The sequence below is a fragment of the Poecilia formosa genome, unplaced genomic scaffold (genome assembly GCF_000485575.1).
Source record: "Poecilia formosa unplaced genomic scaffold, Poecilia_formosa-5.1.2 Scaffold81, whole genome shotgun sequence".
Classification (NCBI taxonomy): domain Eukaryota; kingdom Metazoa; phylum Chordata; class Actinopteri; order Cyprinodontiformes; family Poeciliidae; genus Poecilia; species Poecilia formosa.
In genome coordinates this window covers 1551343-1569024 of record NW_006800020.1, presented here as the reverse complement: position 1 = coordinate 1569024, position 17682 = coordinate 1551343, and the positions used below count along the sequence as shown (strand labels likewise).

General features: G+C 39.3%; 2 protein-coding genes across 4 annotated transcripts; both read right to left on the bottom strand.

Moving 5' to 3' along the window:
- Nucleotides 1-1151: 1151 nt before the first annotated feature.
- On the bottom strand, nucleotides 1152-9756 carry pias1b (protein inhibitor of activated STAT, 1b). Its single transcript, XM_007556846.2, has 14 exons — nucleotides 9696-9756; nucleotides 7821-8253; nucleotides 7557-7641; nucleotides 7387-7434; nucleotides 6520-6610; nucleotides 6278-6412; nucleotides 6063-6168; nucleotides 4671-4744; nucleotides 4299-4459; nucleotides 3493-3626; nucleotides 3223-3400; nucleotides 2773-2909; nucleotides 2599-2636; nucleotides 1152-1690 (listed from the first exon to the last, which is right to left on the bottom strand). Exons 1-14 carry the CDS (start codon nucleotides 9717-9719, stop codon nucleotides 1364-1366), a joined length of 1971 nt encoding a protein of 656 aa, XP_007556908.1. The 5' UTR covers nucleotides 9720-9756; the 3' UTR covers nucleotides 1152-1363.
- Nucleotides 9757-10226: 470 nt separating this feature from the next.
- skor1b (SKI family transcriptional corepressor 1b) lies at nucleotides 10227-16239 on the bottom strand. 3 transcript variants are annotated; one of them, XM_007556844.2, is made up of 8 exons: nucleotides 16017-16239; nucleotides 13994-15714; nucleotides 13581-13674; nucleotides 13359-13463; nucleotides 13199-13258; nucleotides 12675-12749; nucleotides 11299-11373; nucleotides 10227-10947 (listed from the first exon to the last, which is right to left on the bottom strand). In XM_007556844.2, exons 2-8 carry the CDS (start codon nucleotides 15695-15697, stop codon nucleotides 10850-10852), a joined length of 2211 nt encoding a protein of 736 aa, XP_007556906.1. In that variant the 5' UTR covers nucleotides 15698-15714; nucleotides 16017-16239; the 3' UTR covers nucleotides 10227-10849. The 3 variants fall into 3 exon arrangements, with proteins under 3 accessions (XP_007556906.1, XP_016529198.1, XP_007556907.1); XM_016673712.1 differs by having other exon boundaries at nucleotides 10227-10944; nucleotides 16017-16238; XM_007556845.2 differs by lacking the exon at nucleotides 12675-12749.
- Nucleotides 16240-17682: the final 1443 nt, after the last annotated feature.

The window sequence follows — 17682 nt, the reverse complement described above, 5'->3', positions numbered from 1 at the left end:
TTGAAGGCTGTTGCAAATACATTAAACACCAAAAAAAAAAAAGAGACTGTATCCTGTGGCCTCACTACAGAATCGCATAGCACTCAAGTAGGTGAGCTTGCAGGTAACCAGCAGACAGAGAAAGCTGAAGACGACTAAGTGGGAACTGTAAGGTTTAACTGCTCCACACAGATTCGATGCACGAAGACAAAAGGAAACAAGTGCTATAATAAAACATCAAAAATAATGAAATGTAATTAACTTAAACAAAAATAAAATAAAAAATAAAATAAACACAGCTATAGCCTTTCAAACTGACCAGAAACTAGCCATGTCTTGTATGTGGAGCAGAAATTTGTCAGCTGGTCACTTCTGTCTAGTTTTCTATTAAGTTTTGAGTAATACACAAAATAAACAGCTATACATTAAAGAAAAATGCTAACTTTTTGCAAGTATTTGATATATATATATATATATATATATATATATATATATATATATATACTTATATCTACCATATATAGAGGTCCAATCGTGAGTGCTAGCTGGACCAGTGCCCTTCATTCATGCACTGAAACAGTCTGATCAACCTGGCTTTCTCCCAATTAAGGTGTAGTTTACGTAGAGTCTGAGCAATAAAACAATGTTCACTGTTCTTTGAGTCGACTAAGATGAGCGAGAAGAGAAAGAGCGCAGCAATGAAACACAAGGATCACGCACTCTCTCCTGCATTTCTAGTGGCAACAGTTCCAAGAGGCATAGGAATGCTTCTTTCAAAAATAGCACACACCTAATATAACTTACATCATAAATAATTATTTAAAAACAACAACCACAGCATGAATGTGTTAAGAGAAAATAAATGTACAATGATGGCAAAAATAAAAAATAAAAAAATAAAACAAATGGCCAATCTTTCTGCTGTCAAAACATTATGACAAAGATGACACCATTTAGAACATAAAGTGCTACACATTTTCCCGTGTTGCTGAGGCTCACCTTTCATCAACAACAAGCCTGCTTTCTTTATATTCTAAACATGTCCCGTTTGGTGTTGACTGCCCGGGAACTGTGCATGTATGCTGAAATAATGCCGTTGACATAAAATATCGAAACAAACTGTAAAAACCAGGTACAAAAGCTACAATATAATCAAAGACCACATGAAGAGGTGTGGAAAAAGTCTTCAGTATTCACACAAAAATATCAACCGAAGTAACGCACTGGACAAGAGGCGTCCCAAGTTTATATACATATGATAAGTAAAATTGAAAATAGATTTTTCCTCTCTGTACATAGCACTGTATTCTTTCATCTTCCACTTTTAATATTTACAAAAGAACTCCTGTTCGAGGTCTCCCTTGTGCTTCAGTTCGACGTGGATCTAGTCAAGAGAGATAACGTCAGATAAGGAGCCGTAAATGGCCGCCGCCGCCGCTGCCTCCATAGAGGACCGTGACAATCCAGAAAGGCCGTGGCTGTCTCTTTCCTTGTCGCGTTCCCGTAGACTGCTGGAAGACACCAAACTGCTGGTGCTGCCGCTGTTGCTGCCTCCGTTGGCGGTCGCCAGGGTGCTGCCCCCGGGGGTGGCCGACTGCTCCCGCAGCATCTGGGAGGAGCTGTAGGGCAGGAAGCGGTTGAGGAGCAGGTCGTGGTCCTCCGATGCAGACGCTGACGCGGCCGCTGCAGCAGCCATCACCATGTTGTAATGCTTCCACGACACAAAGGGGGCATTGTTAGCCACCAGCAGTAGAGCGACGCACAGTGCACAAGCCACAAGCCACACGACACGAAGTTTAACTCAATGTTTTAGTGGAGTTGGCTCAATTTGCTGCTTTGCCAAATCACATAGCCATTTCATTTCTTACGTCTATTTCGTGTCTACAAACTGTTTCATGCTCATGTGCTTGTAGTGCGGTGAAAATCTTTCACTTCTTTTTTAAAGAAAGATATTTCAAGTCAAACAAGATCTAATATAAAACAAAGTAATACTACCGCTTTCACTTATTATGAGAAAAAAACGGTTTTCAAAGCCAACCTGAACCTGTACGAAAAAATAAAAAGACGCCCCTGGATTTGAATCTGATTTAGATGTAAATATTATAGCACGACTTCAAACTTCCTCTGAAGACCTCCAATGTAGCTAAATTACAACAATTCTGCAGACAGGAGTGAGTCAAAATCTCTCCACACTGATGTAGAAAGGCTCATTTTCCAGCTGATGACAGCTGAGGCTCAACCACTTATTATATTTACTAGGCAATTACTTTTTTCAGAGCGGTATTAAATGTCAGTTAATTTTTTCTATTACTACATATTTGAATGAACTGACCCCGAGTAGTCTATGAAAAGATAATTTTTTTTAATTAATATCAAAAGCGCTCTAAAATGTCCCTCTGATGGGTACGAAACAACAAAACCTATAAGTAACAAACGCTAACTTATAGTAAAAAGAGTGACATTTTTTTCTTTGCAAGATGATTTTTACAGAAACATGTATAATGTATCATCATGGAGTCATTTAAATCATATTTTACAGAATAAAATAGATGTCTTTGCTTTGAATTGTCAACATCACTCAATCCAGTGATGTAAGAGGAAAATGTATAAATGACCTACCTGATTGTCACTTTGGAGGAAGGAGAAAAAATTCAGATCTGTAAAAAAGAATAAAACATAAAACTTCATTCACCTTTTCAATAACACTCTGATTCAAGAAGCGGTAAAATTACTTGGAAATGCACTTTTTAGTAGATTTGATTAAGTGAAATTAGGGGAAAGCACCAGCTTTACCAGGCAGATCGCTTGTGTGATAATAGTGGCGGTAGTCCTGAATAAGAGGAGGCGGGGGAGGAATGTAGCTGCTCTCCACAGGGGGCATGCTGGGAGTTCTGGCCACGGGTGAAGCTTGGCTGTGCAGGTTCAACACTCTGATCACAGACAAATGCAGCACAAAATCAGAGACATTTCATGTGCATCTCACTAAATTAAAAGAGTCGTAAAGTATTTCAATTCAGTATTTTCAATTCAAAAAGGGAAACTCACTAGATGTGTATTAATCCATAAACTGTAAGCCATAATCCTCAACATTAACCAAAATGACTACTTGAAATATGTTGCTTTATTTGCCAGTAAACAAGTTTCACTCCTTGAATTAAATTACTAAAATAAATCAATTTTTTTGATGATCTTCTAATTTTTGGGATGTTTCTAAACAAAAAGTAAAGTGATTTTGAAGCTTACCCTTTGTTTGGAGGCGGGGAGACTGGAGAGAGCGAGGGACAGACCCGTTTGGGAGGCGGCTCGTCGTCCTGCTCGTCTTCTGAGGAGGTATCCAGTGTCAAATCAATCACATCCACTTTCTTGTTGTTGTCGTTAGACGACCCTCGTTTATGCTCATGCGAGTCTGTTCTGGACAAATCTACCCACAGAAAAGCAAAATGAAAGAAACTTCACTCTGTGTTCAAGGATCGATATTGGATTGTGAGGCTGCGGAAAGCGCGAGCTACGCACCGCTGTCCACGCCGTTGTAGGACGCCGACACCTCCTGAACTTCTTTCTTTGACTTCATGGGGGCCCAGCTTCCATCTTCCTTGAACTGGATTTCGTCACAGTCAGAGCAGCTGTTCAGGATTTCCATGAACAACCTGTGAAAACAAGCAACCTGTAAACACCTTTGACACAAGCTTCACCCAAAATGTTAACTCTCATCACAAATTAGATCAATTTCCTTCAAGACACAATATATATTTATTAGTAGCGCTGGGCAATATGTTGAAATGTAATAGCTGGTGCAATATCCCTACGTACAACAGTGTAATCTCTGTTGCAATATTTAAGAGGTTGTTATAACTGGAGCCCAATACATTAATGGTCTATGAGGTAAAATAATATATTTGGCTGATTTGATGGATTGTATCTTCATGACCACGATGGCCGCAATTTAGTGATGGAAAAGAAAGAGAGAGAAATTGGGATTACTTAGATTAATCTCAGATGAAATAATCTCTGGAATATTCAACAACAATATGGCAATACACATGTTTTTCGAAAATGATGCAACAGGCCACACGTTACACAAACTTTAGACGACGGAAAAGTGCTTCTTACATTCTGAAGACAATGAAAATATTCTGCCGTGTTATTCCGCAGTTAGCTCCACAATTATCCTTTCCAGACATAATCTACCAGGATGTAGAGTTAAAAAAACAATAATTTTAAGTTTTATGAACAAAATTAAGGGGACAGGGCGTTCTAGTCATAGCAGATATTTTAAACCAAATTTTAGAAGATTTGACATGAATTATGATGGCGCTCACCCGTCTATAATAAGATGCTCATACGGAGCCTTCTTGTCACAAACCGGACACACCCACGTCGGCTTCTTCTCGTTCATTTGGATATAAAGTGTAGCATCAAAGCACTGTAGGTGTGAGCATGTCATTGATCGGCAAGGGATGGTCAGCCTCATCTTCCCCAGCTGTACAAAGAGAAACACAAGAAAGCAGCAGTTAGTAAAGTGTGACCGACTCCTAATAATAAACCCCAAAAAACACTGTTTGGTTCTTTAATATCCGTCCCTCTTTTTGATACCATGTGTTACACAGCACAAATAATTTCCTTTTTAAACTAAAACCCTATTGTGATCACAAAGACTTAAAATGAGCGGGATAGTACTGAAGAGTATTTACAGGACAAAGGAGAGAAACTCGTAGACTGGTGGTCGCTATCTCACTCTCTGGATCCGCTGTCAGTTTCTCCTTGACTGTTAGATAGAAAGAGAGAAACAAAAAGGTTAAACGTGGACTTAGCCATCTATATTTACCACAAGCGTATTTATGTAACCTTCAGTAAACAATGAAGTTAGATTAACATTTAGATGGATTAAAGCAACAAAAAGGAGCACTAAACAACTGAAATCATATAGTAGTTTAGATACGGTAAACATATGTTGTATATACCACTTTAAAGGAACTATAGATCTCCAAAGCCAGTGTGAAGAAAGGTTCAGCGACGGAGGATGGTTCATTGTAACATTTACAAACAGACCTAGGTGATGTAAACAATGTAAAATATGGTTTAAATTCATTCCTCTTTAATGTGTTCTTAAAATTCAAGCGGTTTTGATGTGTTTTTCTTTGAAAGGTTTACAGCGGAGGGTCTTTAAATCCAGGCCCTCATCCTGCCAAATTTAGACATGTCTCTGGTCCAACATAGGACAAGTCAAGCAGCTGAGTTACCTCCTCAGTCTGCAGTCAACTTCTCCAGTCCTGCTGCTGACCTCATTATTTGACTCAGGTGTGTTGAAGCAGAGAAAGAACAAAGGCTACATTCACGCAGCAGGCAAACGCGACCCAAATCTGATATTTTTCACCACATGCGACCTATATCCGACTTTTTCATGGAAGTCTGAGCGGCCCAATTCTAATCTTTTCACACACACACAAAAAAATAAATTAATAAAAATATTTGTACCACTTCCATATGTGGTACAAAATCGGACATATATTCAATTGTTGTCAAAACTTCTGCAGCCAGAACGGTTGTGTCACATTTTATCCAAATTTTATGTCACTTAAGACATGCCTCATAAAACTGCACCAGACGAAACGAGACACAGTAAATCTGGAGGTAGACGATGACTGAAAATTATAATTATGACTTTATGGAATAAGTCTTTGTCAGTGAAGCACATCACAATCACACCATTCCTACAGCACAGCCGTTTTTAATTAAAACTGGAAAAGGTCTTAAACTTTTTGTGCTGTCATAAAAAGAAGCCATTTCTTCTATAGAATCCATTATGACACCGTCACATATAATCTACCTTGACTTGGCTGATATTGACTTAAAAGCTTGTGATGAGCCTCAGAGTGCTCTTGCACGCTGCACCAGCAACATTCATAATGCACAATAAGCCTTTCTTGGCTTTCAACACAAGATCAGAATTTGAAACAAACAAACAAAAAAAAAAAAAACTCAAAATTTGATACTTTGATAAATACACTGCTCATATATGGCTTTAAACTAAATTGTTTCTATTGCTCAACATTATTTTACTATTAAGCAAAGTGTTTACTTACTCAAGGCTCTTGAGTGGTCAGGATTCCTAATCCCTTTGGCCCGTAGTCTTTGTAACAACACTGCAGATGACTGCTGTCTTACCAAATACACCGCCATAGAAAAACACTGACCACAAAAAAAATAAATAAATAAATAAAAACACAAATGTCATGCAGACGGCTCACATACTGCTCCATTATTATTATTTCTCAACATTCTCATACAGTAATCTCACCCTTCCGATTTCTGATGTCCAAGACACCACAATTGTGTTGGGGACAGTGGTAGATAGCCGGACTAGAGACGTTATGTTGATGGGACGACTGGGCCTTTTTGGTTCCACCCCATTTTTTGTGGGAGGGAGATAACCCTGCAAACAGAAAAAAATAAAACACACAAAACATTTATTTCACAGTAGCAAATTAAAAAGAAACCACACAAAACTCTAAACCATAGCAAGATAAGGCTTGGACTTACTGGGAGATTACATGGTTTGCCATTAACCTTCACACACAAATTGGGGGGGAAATGGTCCTCTTGCGGACAGCTTGTCTCCGATAAGCAAAATCTGAAAATGATGAAAAGAAAAAAAAAAAATCATTAAGGTTTACACAAATGTCTTAAGTAACTGAAAATGTATTTTATTGCTGTTTATAGAGATATGAGAGTATTTTTTTTTACCAAAATGACAGTGACTTGGTGAGAGACTAATGTAAAATGGGATATTTTTTAAAGCGCAAGTTTTCAGACTCTCAGGCACAAAAAGGCTAAGGGACTTCTCAAGAACCTTTTCATCAGTGTTTTTCTTCTTTCCTCTCTTCCATATAAAGATCAGATTCACGGAGTGGATGCCTCCATCAACAGATTTTCTCTTCAAGAGTTACAGTGCTGGCTGTTCTGATTGACACTCTCCTGGCTCAATGTTTAAGTGAGCCAGGGAATTTTGAATCCATTATTTAGTAGGTTTGGAGTTATCTCCCGCTCCATTTTCAGGCAGAGAACTAAACATTCCTCCATCTTCAACACTTGTGACATTGTTTTACAACTCAACTCCGCTTTAAACTCCTCTACAACTATTTACTGACCCGTCTGGTACGCTCCTTGGTCTTCAGGACGCTGTTTGTTTATCTACTAAACAAGTGGATTCTGATTTTTTTTGTGTTTTTAAAATGGCAAAATGTAGAAAAGTTGCAGACGTATGAACGGTTTTAAATTATACTTGAACTTACAAGCAGGATTTCAGTGATGCTTTTATTGTTTTTGTATGTTTTAGAACCAGAGCTTAAAGCAGAAACGTGTCAAACACTAGACTGATACTCAAAATAAAGTGTGTGTTAGAAATACCTTAGTTGAACTTGAACAGCAAAGTCACATTTGGTCCCAGATATGTCCCTGAAAAGTTAGAACAGTTTATTACACAATACAATGACAAAAACAAATTCAAAGTTAGGAATTTTACACGTTGAAATAGCAGCGGCACTATACACTGTATGTGCCTTTATTTTCTCACTTACATTGAGCTGCTAATTTGTTGAACTTGCTGTGGCGTTAATGCAAAGGCATAACATGCTTCCTGGAAGCGCTGACTGTTGTCTGAAACTTTGAGAAAGAAGCCAAAAACACAAAGTCAGACGAGAAACTACAGAAAGTTTTTTTTGTGCACATCTCTCACGACTCATTGTTTAGCTGTACCTGTGATCTCAAAGCTTCACTGGTATGCTCAAGCAGGAGGAATGTTATAACTATAAACACAGCTGAGCAGCTGGTTGTGCACTCACCCAGGCTTGTTGGCTTAATGAGCTCATCTAGAACATCGTAGAATGGCAATCTCTGGAGCTTGACGTCAGGGTGTACAGGGTGAAGAGCGGAGGAGAGATGAGGCAGACTCAGCTCATGCTTAGGTCCGAGAAGAGAAACAGGCAGCAGTGGTGAGGGAGAGCTGTGGCCGTCGAACCCTAGCTGAGCGAGGCCAGTGGGCAAGCTGGACGCAGAATGAACAACGGGAAGAGCTAGGTCCACTGGCGAAACCATTTTGGTTGGGAACCGCCGTCTGTAGAGTTCTTTGATCTTCATCTGCACAGCAGGACTGCAGCCAGCCTTGAGTAGGTGGAGAGCTTTGGTCAAAAGTTCATGTTTGCGCCCATGCTTATTCCGTCCTGCATAGCCCAACAACACTTGGAGCTCAGAAACTCGAAGGCTCATTACCATTTGCTGGTGGAAAAATGAAGAGTGGGGAAAAGGATCTATAAAAACTGGGAAAACGCAGTTTTCTAGTCCACTATGAAACTACTACCTCTATTAAATAACCTGTAGCACTTTTCCTTCTTTAATATGAAACATTTATAAAACAGAGATGCTTCCATCAGCCTTCTCCTGCCAAGTTTAATATAGAGGTAGTAGTTTGAAAGAAATTATCAGATTATCCATACTTTAGCTTCAAAGCATATGCATCTAAGCTTTAACTAATTTTTAACTCCTTCTAAAGACCATTATAGTACATGTTACTGGTTAATGCATTGAGGCCAAAGATGGAGTGAGTTCATAGTTTTGATGCATGTAATAAATAAGGGTAAAAAAAACATAGCCTTTTATATATTTGTCGTGCCAATCACTAGTCGCACACGATCAAGGTCAATTTAGCATATTCTAATCTCTGGATATGTCATCTTATTGATATGTGAATTTAGACAATTCTGAAGTTGCTATAAACCTGGATTACTTTATCTATTTCACGAGGAAACGAATCTAGATGTAAACACTCTCATAACACCTTAGACCTAGCCTGAAATAATGCATAAATGTACTTTATACAAAGAATAGCAGGTGTTTTATTATCAATGCATAAGTTTCCTTTTTTCTTCTCCAAAAATAAATGTCGCTTAACAGCTACAATTATGTCAAAGTAAATGTCTATTATAAAGCATTATAAAGCAGGAGCAGCATTTCTGCACATATAAGTGTGGTTTCATAAAATTAAAGAAAGCACTTATCATGCGGAGGGTACAATAACAATGTATGAAAAAATGATGGAGAGGAAGATAACAGATTTAGTTAGCATACACTAGCTACCACTGGCTATGCGATGCTGTCATTTGCCCAAAAAGAAACCAGATTCTTCTTTTTTCTTTTACCTTCGCCATGTATTTTTAAATGGATATACTTCCCAAGCATTATAATATAACCAGATCTGCTATCAGAGACTGCCATTCCTAGAAAAAGGAAGCAATATTTCAAGTTAACATGCGCTTCTCTTCCAGGGAATAGACATGGCCCATTTTTCAACAGATAACCGTTCGAACATTAGTGTAAAAATAATAAAAGGTAGCCGAAACTGCTGCTTTGTTAAATTTAAAACACTGGCAATCGTTACGGTTTCATCCTTAATGAAAGCGATACATTAGATTTTGATCAGGAGAACGGCAGGGTAAATCTAACGGGAACGTCGGCAACAATAACAAAGCTAATGCTAACGAGCTTAGCCGCAAGCTAACGGTATTCTGGTTCCTTCTGCTCAGTTATTTATTCACCATATACTTCCATAACAACCCAACTTAGCTCTTTGCTGTCGAATACCAAGAGTGATGTGGCGTTAAAATGCAAGTTTCAGTGACTGAAACATCTACTCGGCAAGCTAATATACAGAGCAGGTTTACCTTCAGTTCCGCACTCTCCGCCATCTCGTTACATTAGGTGCGCATGCGCAACACAGTCTCCCTCAAGGGACTGAATGTTGTTCTGCGAATCCCAGAAGGGGGCGCTGTTGCAACGCTAGTAATCACTCGCATGTTTTTAAAACTACGAAGGAAAGCATAATTGAATAAAACGGACACAGTGTTAGTGGTTAAATAGTTTTAAACTAAAATTGACTATGTTTTGTCTGAATGATCTCATTAGTTATTAGACGTGATAATTCTAGGTGAAAATATTACAATTTGTAGGTTACCAACAGACGATAACGTAGAACGCTGGGTGACTTTTTTTGTTTAAAAAAAAAATCAATATATTGGGTCATTTTATGTTACTTTACGGTACCACAATATACAAGTGAAAACTTACTTCGACCAATCAGCAACATATTGATTTTTTTGAGTCTAACAAAGCAGCACTTACCCAGGATAATATTATTGGGTTGATTTTAAAAATTAAAATACAAAGAGTAATTACCACACCGACGCCAAAATGTGCCACATTTCTTCAATAAAATGATTTATTCTTCAACAATGAAAACAAATGTTACAGGGACAAATAATCTACTCTTATTATAATATATGGACGCAGATGCACAGATTTCCTCCTCTAAATTATGTGTTTTTCCCATTCGTTAAAAACAAATACAAATACCAAACAGTGTATTTTGCTGTAATTTCCCGTGACTCATTTAAAGTGCATTTAATTGAATGTGAGTGACTGAGACAAAAAGTAATAACATACTTATTTATAATAGAGGAAAAGGGAGAAAAAATATTTCTGAACAAAAAAACCCCCGTAGATAATTAATTTCAAGATAGGACATTCACTGTCATTGCACTTTGCCACAAAAATGAAATGAGTTGATGACATAATTTTAATAAAACAAATTACAACGTATGCAGGAAGGTTTCATAAATACTGAGGGTGGTAATACACTTTTTTTTTCAATCTTACAAATAATTACAGGTTGGTCTGTTTTCACTTCAGTTCCTCCAACTTTCCGCTGATGTTTATATTCCACTTTTTTTATTTTTTATTTTCCAACCTCTGGTGTTTAACACGAGCGGTAGATGGATCCTTTTCACCCATCATGTGCCTTAATAAATATGTCCAATACTCAAGGCGGCAGCAGAGGAGATTTGAATGTGCAGGATCCCGTGCAGTGGCGAGGAGTTAACATCTTACAGGAAAAATGGTGTAAAGCGTCGTGAGCTTCTAGAAGGAGAAAAACAATCAATAGTGCACAAGCAAACGGCTCCGGAAAATTATAAATACGCAATATCCGTGCTCTTATTTACAATAAAATATGGTTGAGATACATTTTAAAAGACCACATAGCAATTCACGTTTTTTGTTGGCGGATTGATCATTGCTTTGAGGGTAATATCCTTCAGCTATGCCATGAGACAGGACGCAATAGATCTTATTTGTAAATTAAATTTTAGTAAACGTATACAAGATCTTGAAAACGGACAGAATGAGGCAAATTGAGTTGAAATTAAACTACTCACACATCTTTGAACACTTCTGCTATGAGTTTTTCCTCATTTGCTTTATTTCTCTCACCTCTGACGATGTGAAGCTGCTGCACCATCTCCTCCCTGTAGGAAAGCTCCCTTTTCATTTGATCTTGAAAATTATCTATGAAGTAAAAGTCAACATTAAATTTGGTGTTCCGCTCGGACGTAAGACAGAAAGAAGGAAAGAAAGAAAAAGAGCTAAAGAAGCAAAACATAACGTCAGTCAATCACAAATAAATCACAATTAAAAAATACAAATAAGCATATAGCTAGGTTTGCTTCACACTTTATTAACGTATTTGTTATAATTTTAGGTTTAAATAAAGCCAGGAAGCTTGCACAAACCGGATTGCAACTATGCACTGTCAGACTGTTTAACAGCAGATAGAGGGCGCTGTTCCAAAGCGAGAGCTACAAAAAAATCTTTTGAACTGTGACCAACGTCAAATTTGCGTTCTAACAATTTTGCGTGTTTTGATAATGAACACTGGTCAGAAATGTCTCATGACTACATTTAATTATAGATTTACATTAGAAGTGGAAGACGGATATATTGTTGGGAATTATTTAGAAAGCAGATCATGTTTACAACTAATTCGAAGAAATTTGAAAAAAAAGTGTAATGTTACGATTTTTTTAATTTTGTAAGTTTTTGTTGTTGTTGTTTGCAGAAAATATATCCTTTTTTATCAGAGTGATTGAATAACTCGAACTTTAGTTTGAAACAATGTATAATATCACATGAGGAAAAAGCAGTATTTACATGTTATTAAACCAGAGTTCAAAAATATAAAATAAGGGCAAAAAAAATAAATAAATAATTAAATAATAATAATAACCGCCCAAGTCAAATGTTAAGAGCGGTTTAAGCCTTTACCATAACGATTTAACGGTACTAAAAGATTTGCACATTATAAAACAATTTTAAAGATCAGAATTACCCTCTTTAATCGACGTGTTTCACAAAGGCTGAATACGTCCATGTTATTTTTACTGGAAAAGTAATGGGAGTTCAACGATTGTTTCTTCTCCAAGAATATAGCACAAGACCACTTTTAAATGGTATTTGGTTTGTCATTTTTTTCACAGGAAAAATAGAACATTGCAGAATTTGCAAATGTGTTAGAGAGAAATACAGTGCTGTTATTTTTGTCATTAAAATCTTTTTTTTTTTTTGTTCATTAATTTTAGTTTCTTATGTGGGGATAGATTTGTGATAGTTTGAGAACCAGCCAATAGATTTTTCTGATGTATTCAGTTCCAATAACACATTTTAACTGTTTTAAAACCCAATTCATGTCAGTGACAAAAAATAAATAAATAAAACAAACGTATTGTTTTATTATAAACCCTAAAATAAATCTTTTGCACTTGGTGGAAGACAGAAATCCAAATCATCGCTGCGTTAAAGTGTCTTCTTACCTTTCAAGTTCTGAAATTCGCGTTCTAGCTTTTTCCTCAGCTCGACTTGTTCCAACAGCTGCTTCTGCAGCTCCTCTAAAAAAGCAGGCAAAAGAGGAAGCGTTAGTGGAGGAGCAGAGAAACAGGCGCTGGGAGCCTTTTGCGTCACATCTAGGACAGCTTTCTATTTTTAATCACAACGATGATGAGGATATCATCATCATCGCCATCACTTAGGATGGAAATTCAGAGCACAGCTTCCTGAGACTGTTAGTCTAAAAATAAAGGCACGAAAAGAAAGCACATCCCTCCTCTTTTGAGGACATCTGAGGATATCAGAAGCTGATCAAGCTGAACCTGAATGTTCGAGATACTTGTTTTTGTTTTTAGGTTGTTGTTTTTTCTTCTAACTATTTTGGTTTCAGTTTGATTCAATTTATCTGTATCATGACAAAATATTGAAAATGTAATTGTTATTACTCAAAGTACACTGCTGCTACTACGATTACTATTAAGAATGATAATTATAAAAACAGTCATCTTACCCTTTGCTAAACTTTGGAACTCTCTGCGTAATGGCGCACCTCTGGCTGCCGCGTCCTCACCTGGATTCACACAAATTACGTTTCAACATTTTTATTATTCTGAAAATAAAGTGTGCATACATACAGCAAAAAACTTAATTTTTCTCTCTCACGAGCTCACCCTCATCCGGCTCTCGCTGGCTCTCGTCGCTGCTTTGTCCATTAAAAGATTTTGTTTCAATCTCCTCCACTGTGGAAGACGGCTCTTCCTTACTTGCGCTCTCGTCTTGAAAAAAAAGAGACGAAAATTAAATGAATATAAGTAAAAAATATATATATTTGCCTTTTTGCCGCATTTTTTAAAAGTTAAAATAATAATAATAATAAAATAATAATAATCTACCGTTTGTAGTCAGTACTGCCGTCAGGTAATTGGTCGGTCTGAATTGATACGGGCTGCTCCTTTGTTGCAGCTCAGCTCTGTCCGGTGTGTAAACCTGAAGCAAAGGCAACCGAGCTCAGGACAATATTGGAAATTCAGTAAAAAAAAAAAAAAAAAAAAAAAGAAAGAAAATAAATAAATATAAAAATAATATTTGATTGAACTGTACTCAATTAAACTTTTTTAATATATTTATTTCAAAATAATTGGATTATTTGTGACTGTTGTTTTTTCTTTTTTTTTTTTTTTTGGTTATTATCAAATTTCCTCTACATGGAAAAAAAATTAATAGAAAAAGTAGAGACATACTACAAACAAATAATTATTTAAAAATCAGCAAAAAAAAATCTAATTTATTAGTAGTTTTGACTCACTTCTGTGAAAGGTGCTGCTATGTGGTGCTCTGGTAGCTGTTTGCTCTGCAGCTCTCTGTCAGAGGACTGGGCCACCTGCAGGTTCATTTTCTGCGCCTCATTCTCGCTTCCCTCTGCGCCCTTTGAGGGCTCCGAGTCTTTCGGTGAAGCGCTGTGCGCCAAACCAAGAGGAGTCCGAGGCCCGGGGTCCTCCTGCTCCTCTGGCGATCTGTTTGTCTCCACGTCCACGTCCGGCTCGCCCTCGCTGTCCACGCACGGGGACACAGACCGGTAGCTGGAGCTCTCGCTTAAAAAATCAGGTGATAAGTAGCCGGTGCGGCAGCCGTTGTACGCGCCCCTGCTGCCGTACAGCTTGGCGATGCAGTCGGCGTCTTTAATGACGGGCCTGAAAGCGGACACGTAGCTGAGTTTCCGCGCCGGGAGGCTCATTCCCTCCGCGGGCCGCCCCTCGTCCCCGGATTTGTCGTCTTCGTTACGTATGGACTGGGTGCTGGAGCAGCGGTCGGTGTCCACCACGCTGTCTTTGGACGTGTTGGTGCTGCGGTCGCTGCTTTCGGAAATGTCCACCTCTGTCTGCCTAGGACACAGCAGCTCAGGAGGGGGCTTGTGTGGAGTCTGTGCGTACGGGGGCATGGGCAGAGGGCCCGCAGTGGGCCAGAACATGGGGAAGGAAGGGTAGGCGCTGTCCTTGGTGCCAGGCCACAGGACTCCCGGCAGCCCCGCTTTGCTCTGCTCGCCGATTATCCCGTCATCCTTCTTCTGGCACAGACCGAAAGCTGGGAAGCCATAGGGATGAGGGAAGAGCGGCGGAGGGATTTTCTGTAGTATCCCGAAGCCTTTACTGGGCACCGGAATGACCGGGTAGCTGCGGGCGCTGGTCATAGCACCCCGAGTGTCTTCGCAGCTGATGATTTTTGCGGGGATCTCCGGCGAGTCTTGGGATCGATTTGGCCCCTGCAGCTTTAGAGGAGAGTTGGACCCAGAACCACTCCCCGGCAGCGTCCTCTTGCGACTTCCTCCGTTGAACATGGCCTTCACGTCTTCCCACGCGTGCATGATCTCCATGGGACTGCCCTTGTCTGACAGCTTGAGGTGTCGCCTCCAGGAGTTGAAATTAGCCGCATCCGGTTGCGTGTACTTTGACTCCGGAGTGCGATGAGAGTGAAATATAAATTTATTCGGGGAGAAATACATGTTGCAGTAGGAGCACTTGATGCACTTGGCTCTGGAGCTGTTGTATCTGGCCGGGATGAAGTTTCCTCGGCTTCCCCAGGCGCACTCGTGAGACACATCGAAGGCGAAATTTTCGGGAAGTTTTGGAGGCGAGTGCGCTCCCAGAAACGACTTACAGAGTCTCTCAGCCTCGCGTTTGGTGATCATCCCGCAGCGCCTGGAGGAGATTGGCATCGCCCCGGCTCTCCGCAGGATCTCCAGCTGCACCGGGGTGCACTGGACGCAGGTGATGCCCAGGGCCACGCGTCGATTGTGGATCTCGTTGTAGCTGTAATTCTTCAACAACGTGTTTGATATCTGCGCAAGGCAAAGTCTCTCCTGACCATCTATCACCAAAGACACGATGGGTATTCCGTACAGAACGGTCTCGCCGACCTGGTTGGGTTTCAAGTTGGTACTGGGGTAGGAAAGTTCTTGTTTGGAGTTTGGCGAAGAGCTGGTGGTGTCTCGTCCCGTAGGTATGGAGTCCATCCTTGGAGACCTGGAGGCTGCAAATATGACATTTAATTTGGACACATGAGTTGCAATACGTCTTTAAAAGAGTTTTAATTAAGACTTTTTTGCTTTTAAGAACCTTTCGATTTTTTTACGCAAATGTCTAGTATGTATTTTATCACAAGTCTTTCTACAACGCAGTTTTTTTTTGTCCGTGACTTTTTAATTCTTACAGTCATGATTGAGCAATCCTGCAAACTACAAAGATGACAACACATGCGCGCGGCTTCCAAAGTAGCCTCCATCTGACACCCAGACCGCATCTGTGCTCAAGAAATCCGTCTCCTAAACTCACCTTTGACGGTCCTGTTCAGATCACCTCCGAAATCGAGTGACTGTGATCGAATGAATGCCGGGGAAATAATAAGAAGTCTATGTTGGAGGTTGCAAATGTGTTTGCTTTAGGAGCGGGACGCCTCCCTCCTGCTCTGTGTCCTCCCGTCTCTCTGCTGCGCGGTCTGTGTGCGCGGAGTGTTTGTGTTGCGCCACCAGGAGCAGCGGTGTCCACATGGCACGCAGACTGTAGTACAGACCGCACCCCCCCCCCCCCCGCCACCCTTCCCACCCCCCCTCACCTAACAGTCGCTTTACCCCCACCGACAACGACAGCAATCAAGTGACTGCAAAACTTAGGGCAAGACACTCCCACTTCTACGAGCAGCCCGCATTAAATATGGATTCATGACCAATGAAGATGATTTGGTGTGAGCCCGAAGGTCTGTGCTGAACTCTAAGAGGAGCTAAGTAAACAAAGTAAGCGCTTTATTCGAAGCGATATAAGTTAAACGACCTTTACACTGATATCGGGCGTGTTTGTTTATAGAATAAACGGGAGTCTGCATGTGGGATTCACTGAAACAGCAGACCCCCCTCTGACACATTGTCAAGCGCGCGGTGGATGAATGCTTGGTGCAGGCCTCCGTCACGTGCTGGGTTCCCACGTATTCACAGTTTACAAACTACTCGTGCCCGGAGAATAATATTAAACAGCTGCTCTGAGGTTCCCTCCTTGTGAGCTGCTTTTACGGTGTTTTTCTCAGCTCAGAGAAAAGAATCAGACACAATGCGCCATCGGCGACCGACATTTAAACTTCCTGAAAGTCAATAAAAGGTTTTGGGTTAATCATTTTCATGTGTCCCCCCCCGCGCTGCGACAGGCGCTGATATAATATTGATGAAGGTAACGGGACACGTTCTGCTTGGCCTCAGTGACATCAGCGGGACAGAGCTGGACACAGCAATAATGACAGTTTGTGCGTAATTATTTACTCAGTGGGTGAAGATGCAATGTTGGAGCAGTAATTGAAATAAAATTATTATTATTATTATTATTATTATTATTATTATTATTATTATTATTATATCCACTCTTTTATATTTTTCAAGTAATATTCAAACATGAATAGCAATATGAAATATTTAGAATAAGTTAAAAACATCTTGCTGCAGTGGTCAATATAAAATTTAGATGAACATAACGCTTGTGATAATATCAGCAGGTTGTGAATTTATGAGAAACTCCAAAAATTAAAAATGCATACATATTTCTGTGTGGCTTTTCTTGTAGCATTTGTAAAATGTATGTTTTTATGTATTCTATACAGCACGGTGGTCTTAATGTAAATTGCTTTATAAGTAAAACTGGATTGGAATAATAATTAAAAAAACACTTTCGTGGGGATTTGGGAAAAAAAAATAATTATTTATGCTCTTATGTTTGAATTTCCAGGTCTTGACTAAGTATATAAATAAATAAACAAACAAATAAATAAATAAAACCTTACTTCCAACATGCAGGTGCTGAATATTGAATTTAATTCAGAAGTTATTAGCGTAATATTCAAATGTGATTTATATAAACCGCACCATGATTTTGTGTTTGTTTGTTTGTTTGTTTTGTTTTTAAAAATAATTTCCACATATGTCAATCTACAAATCTCATTCGCATTTGGGAATGAAGC

Coding starts and splice junctions, on each gene's coding strand:
- pias1b (XM_007556846.2), bottom strand. CDS start 9,719: ATGGCGGAGAGTGCGGAACTGAAG. Junction 6,413..6,519: donor GCAAACCATGTAATCTCCCA/GTAAGTCCAAGC, acceptor TTCTGTTTGCAG/GGTTATCTCCCTCCCACAAA. Junction 4,460..4,670: donor GAGTTTCTCTCCTTTGTCCT/GTAAATACTCTT, acceptor CTCTTTGTACAG/CTGGGGAAGATGAGGCTGAC.
- skor1b (XM_007556844.2), bottom strand. CDS start 15,697: ATGGACTCCATACCTACGGGACGAGACACCACCAGCTCTTCGCCAAAC. Junction 13,259..13,358: donor CCAGCGAGAGCCGGATGAGG/GTGAGCTCGTGA, acceptor GTGTGAATCCAG/GTGAGGACGCGGCAGCCAGA. Junction 11,374..12,674: donor CGAATTTCAGAACTTGAAAG/GTAAGAAGACAC, acceptor TTTACTTCATAG/ATAATTTTCAAGATCAAATG.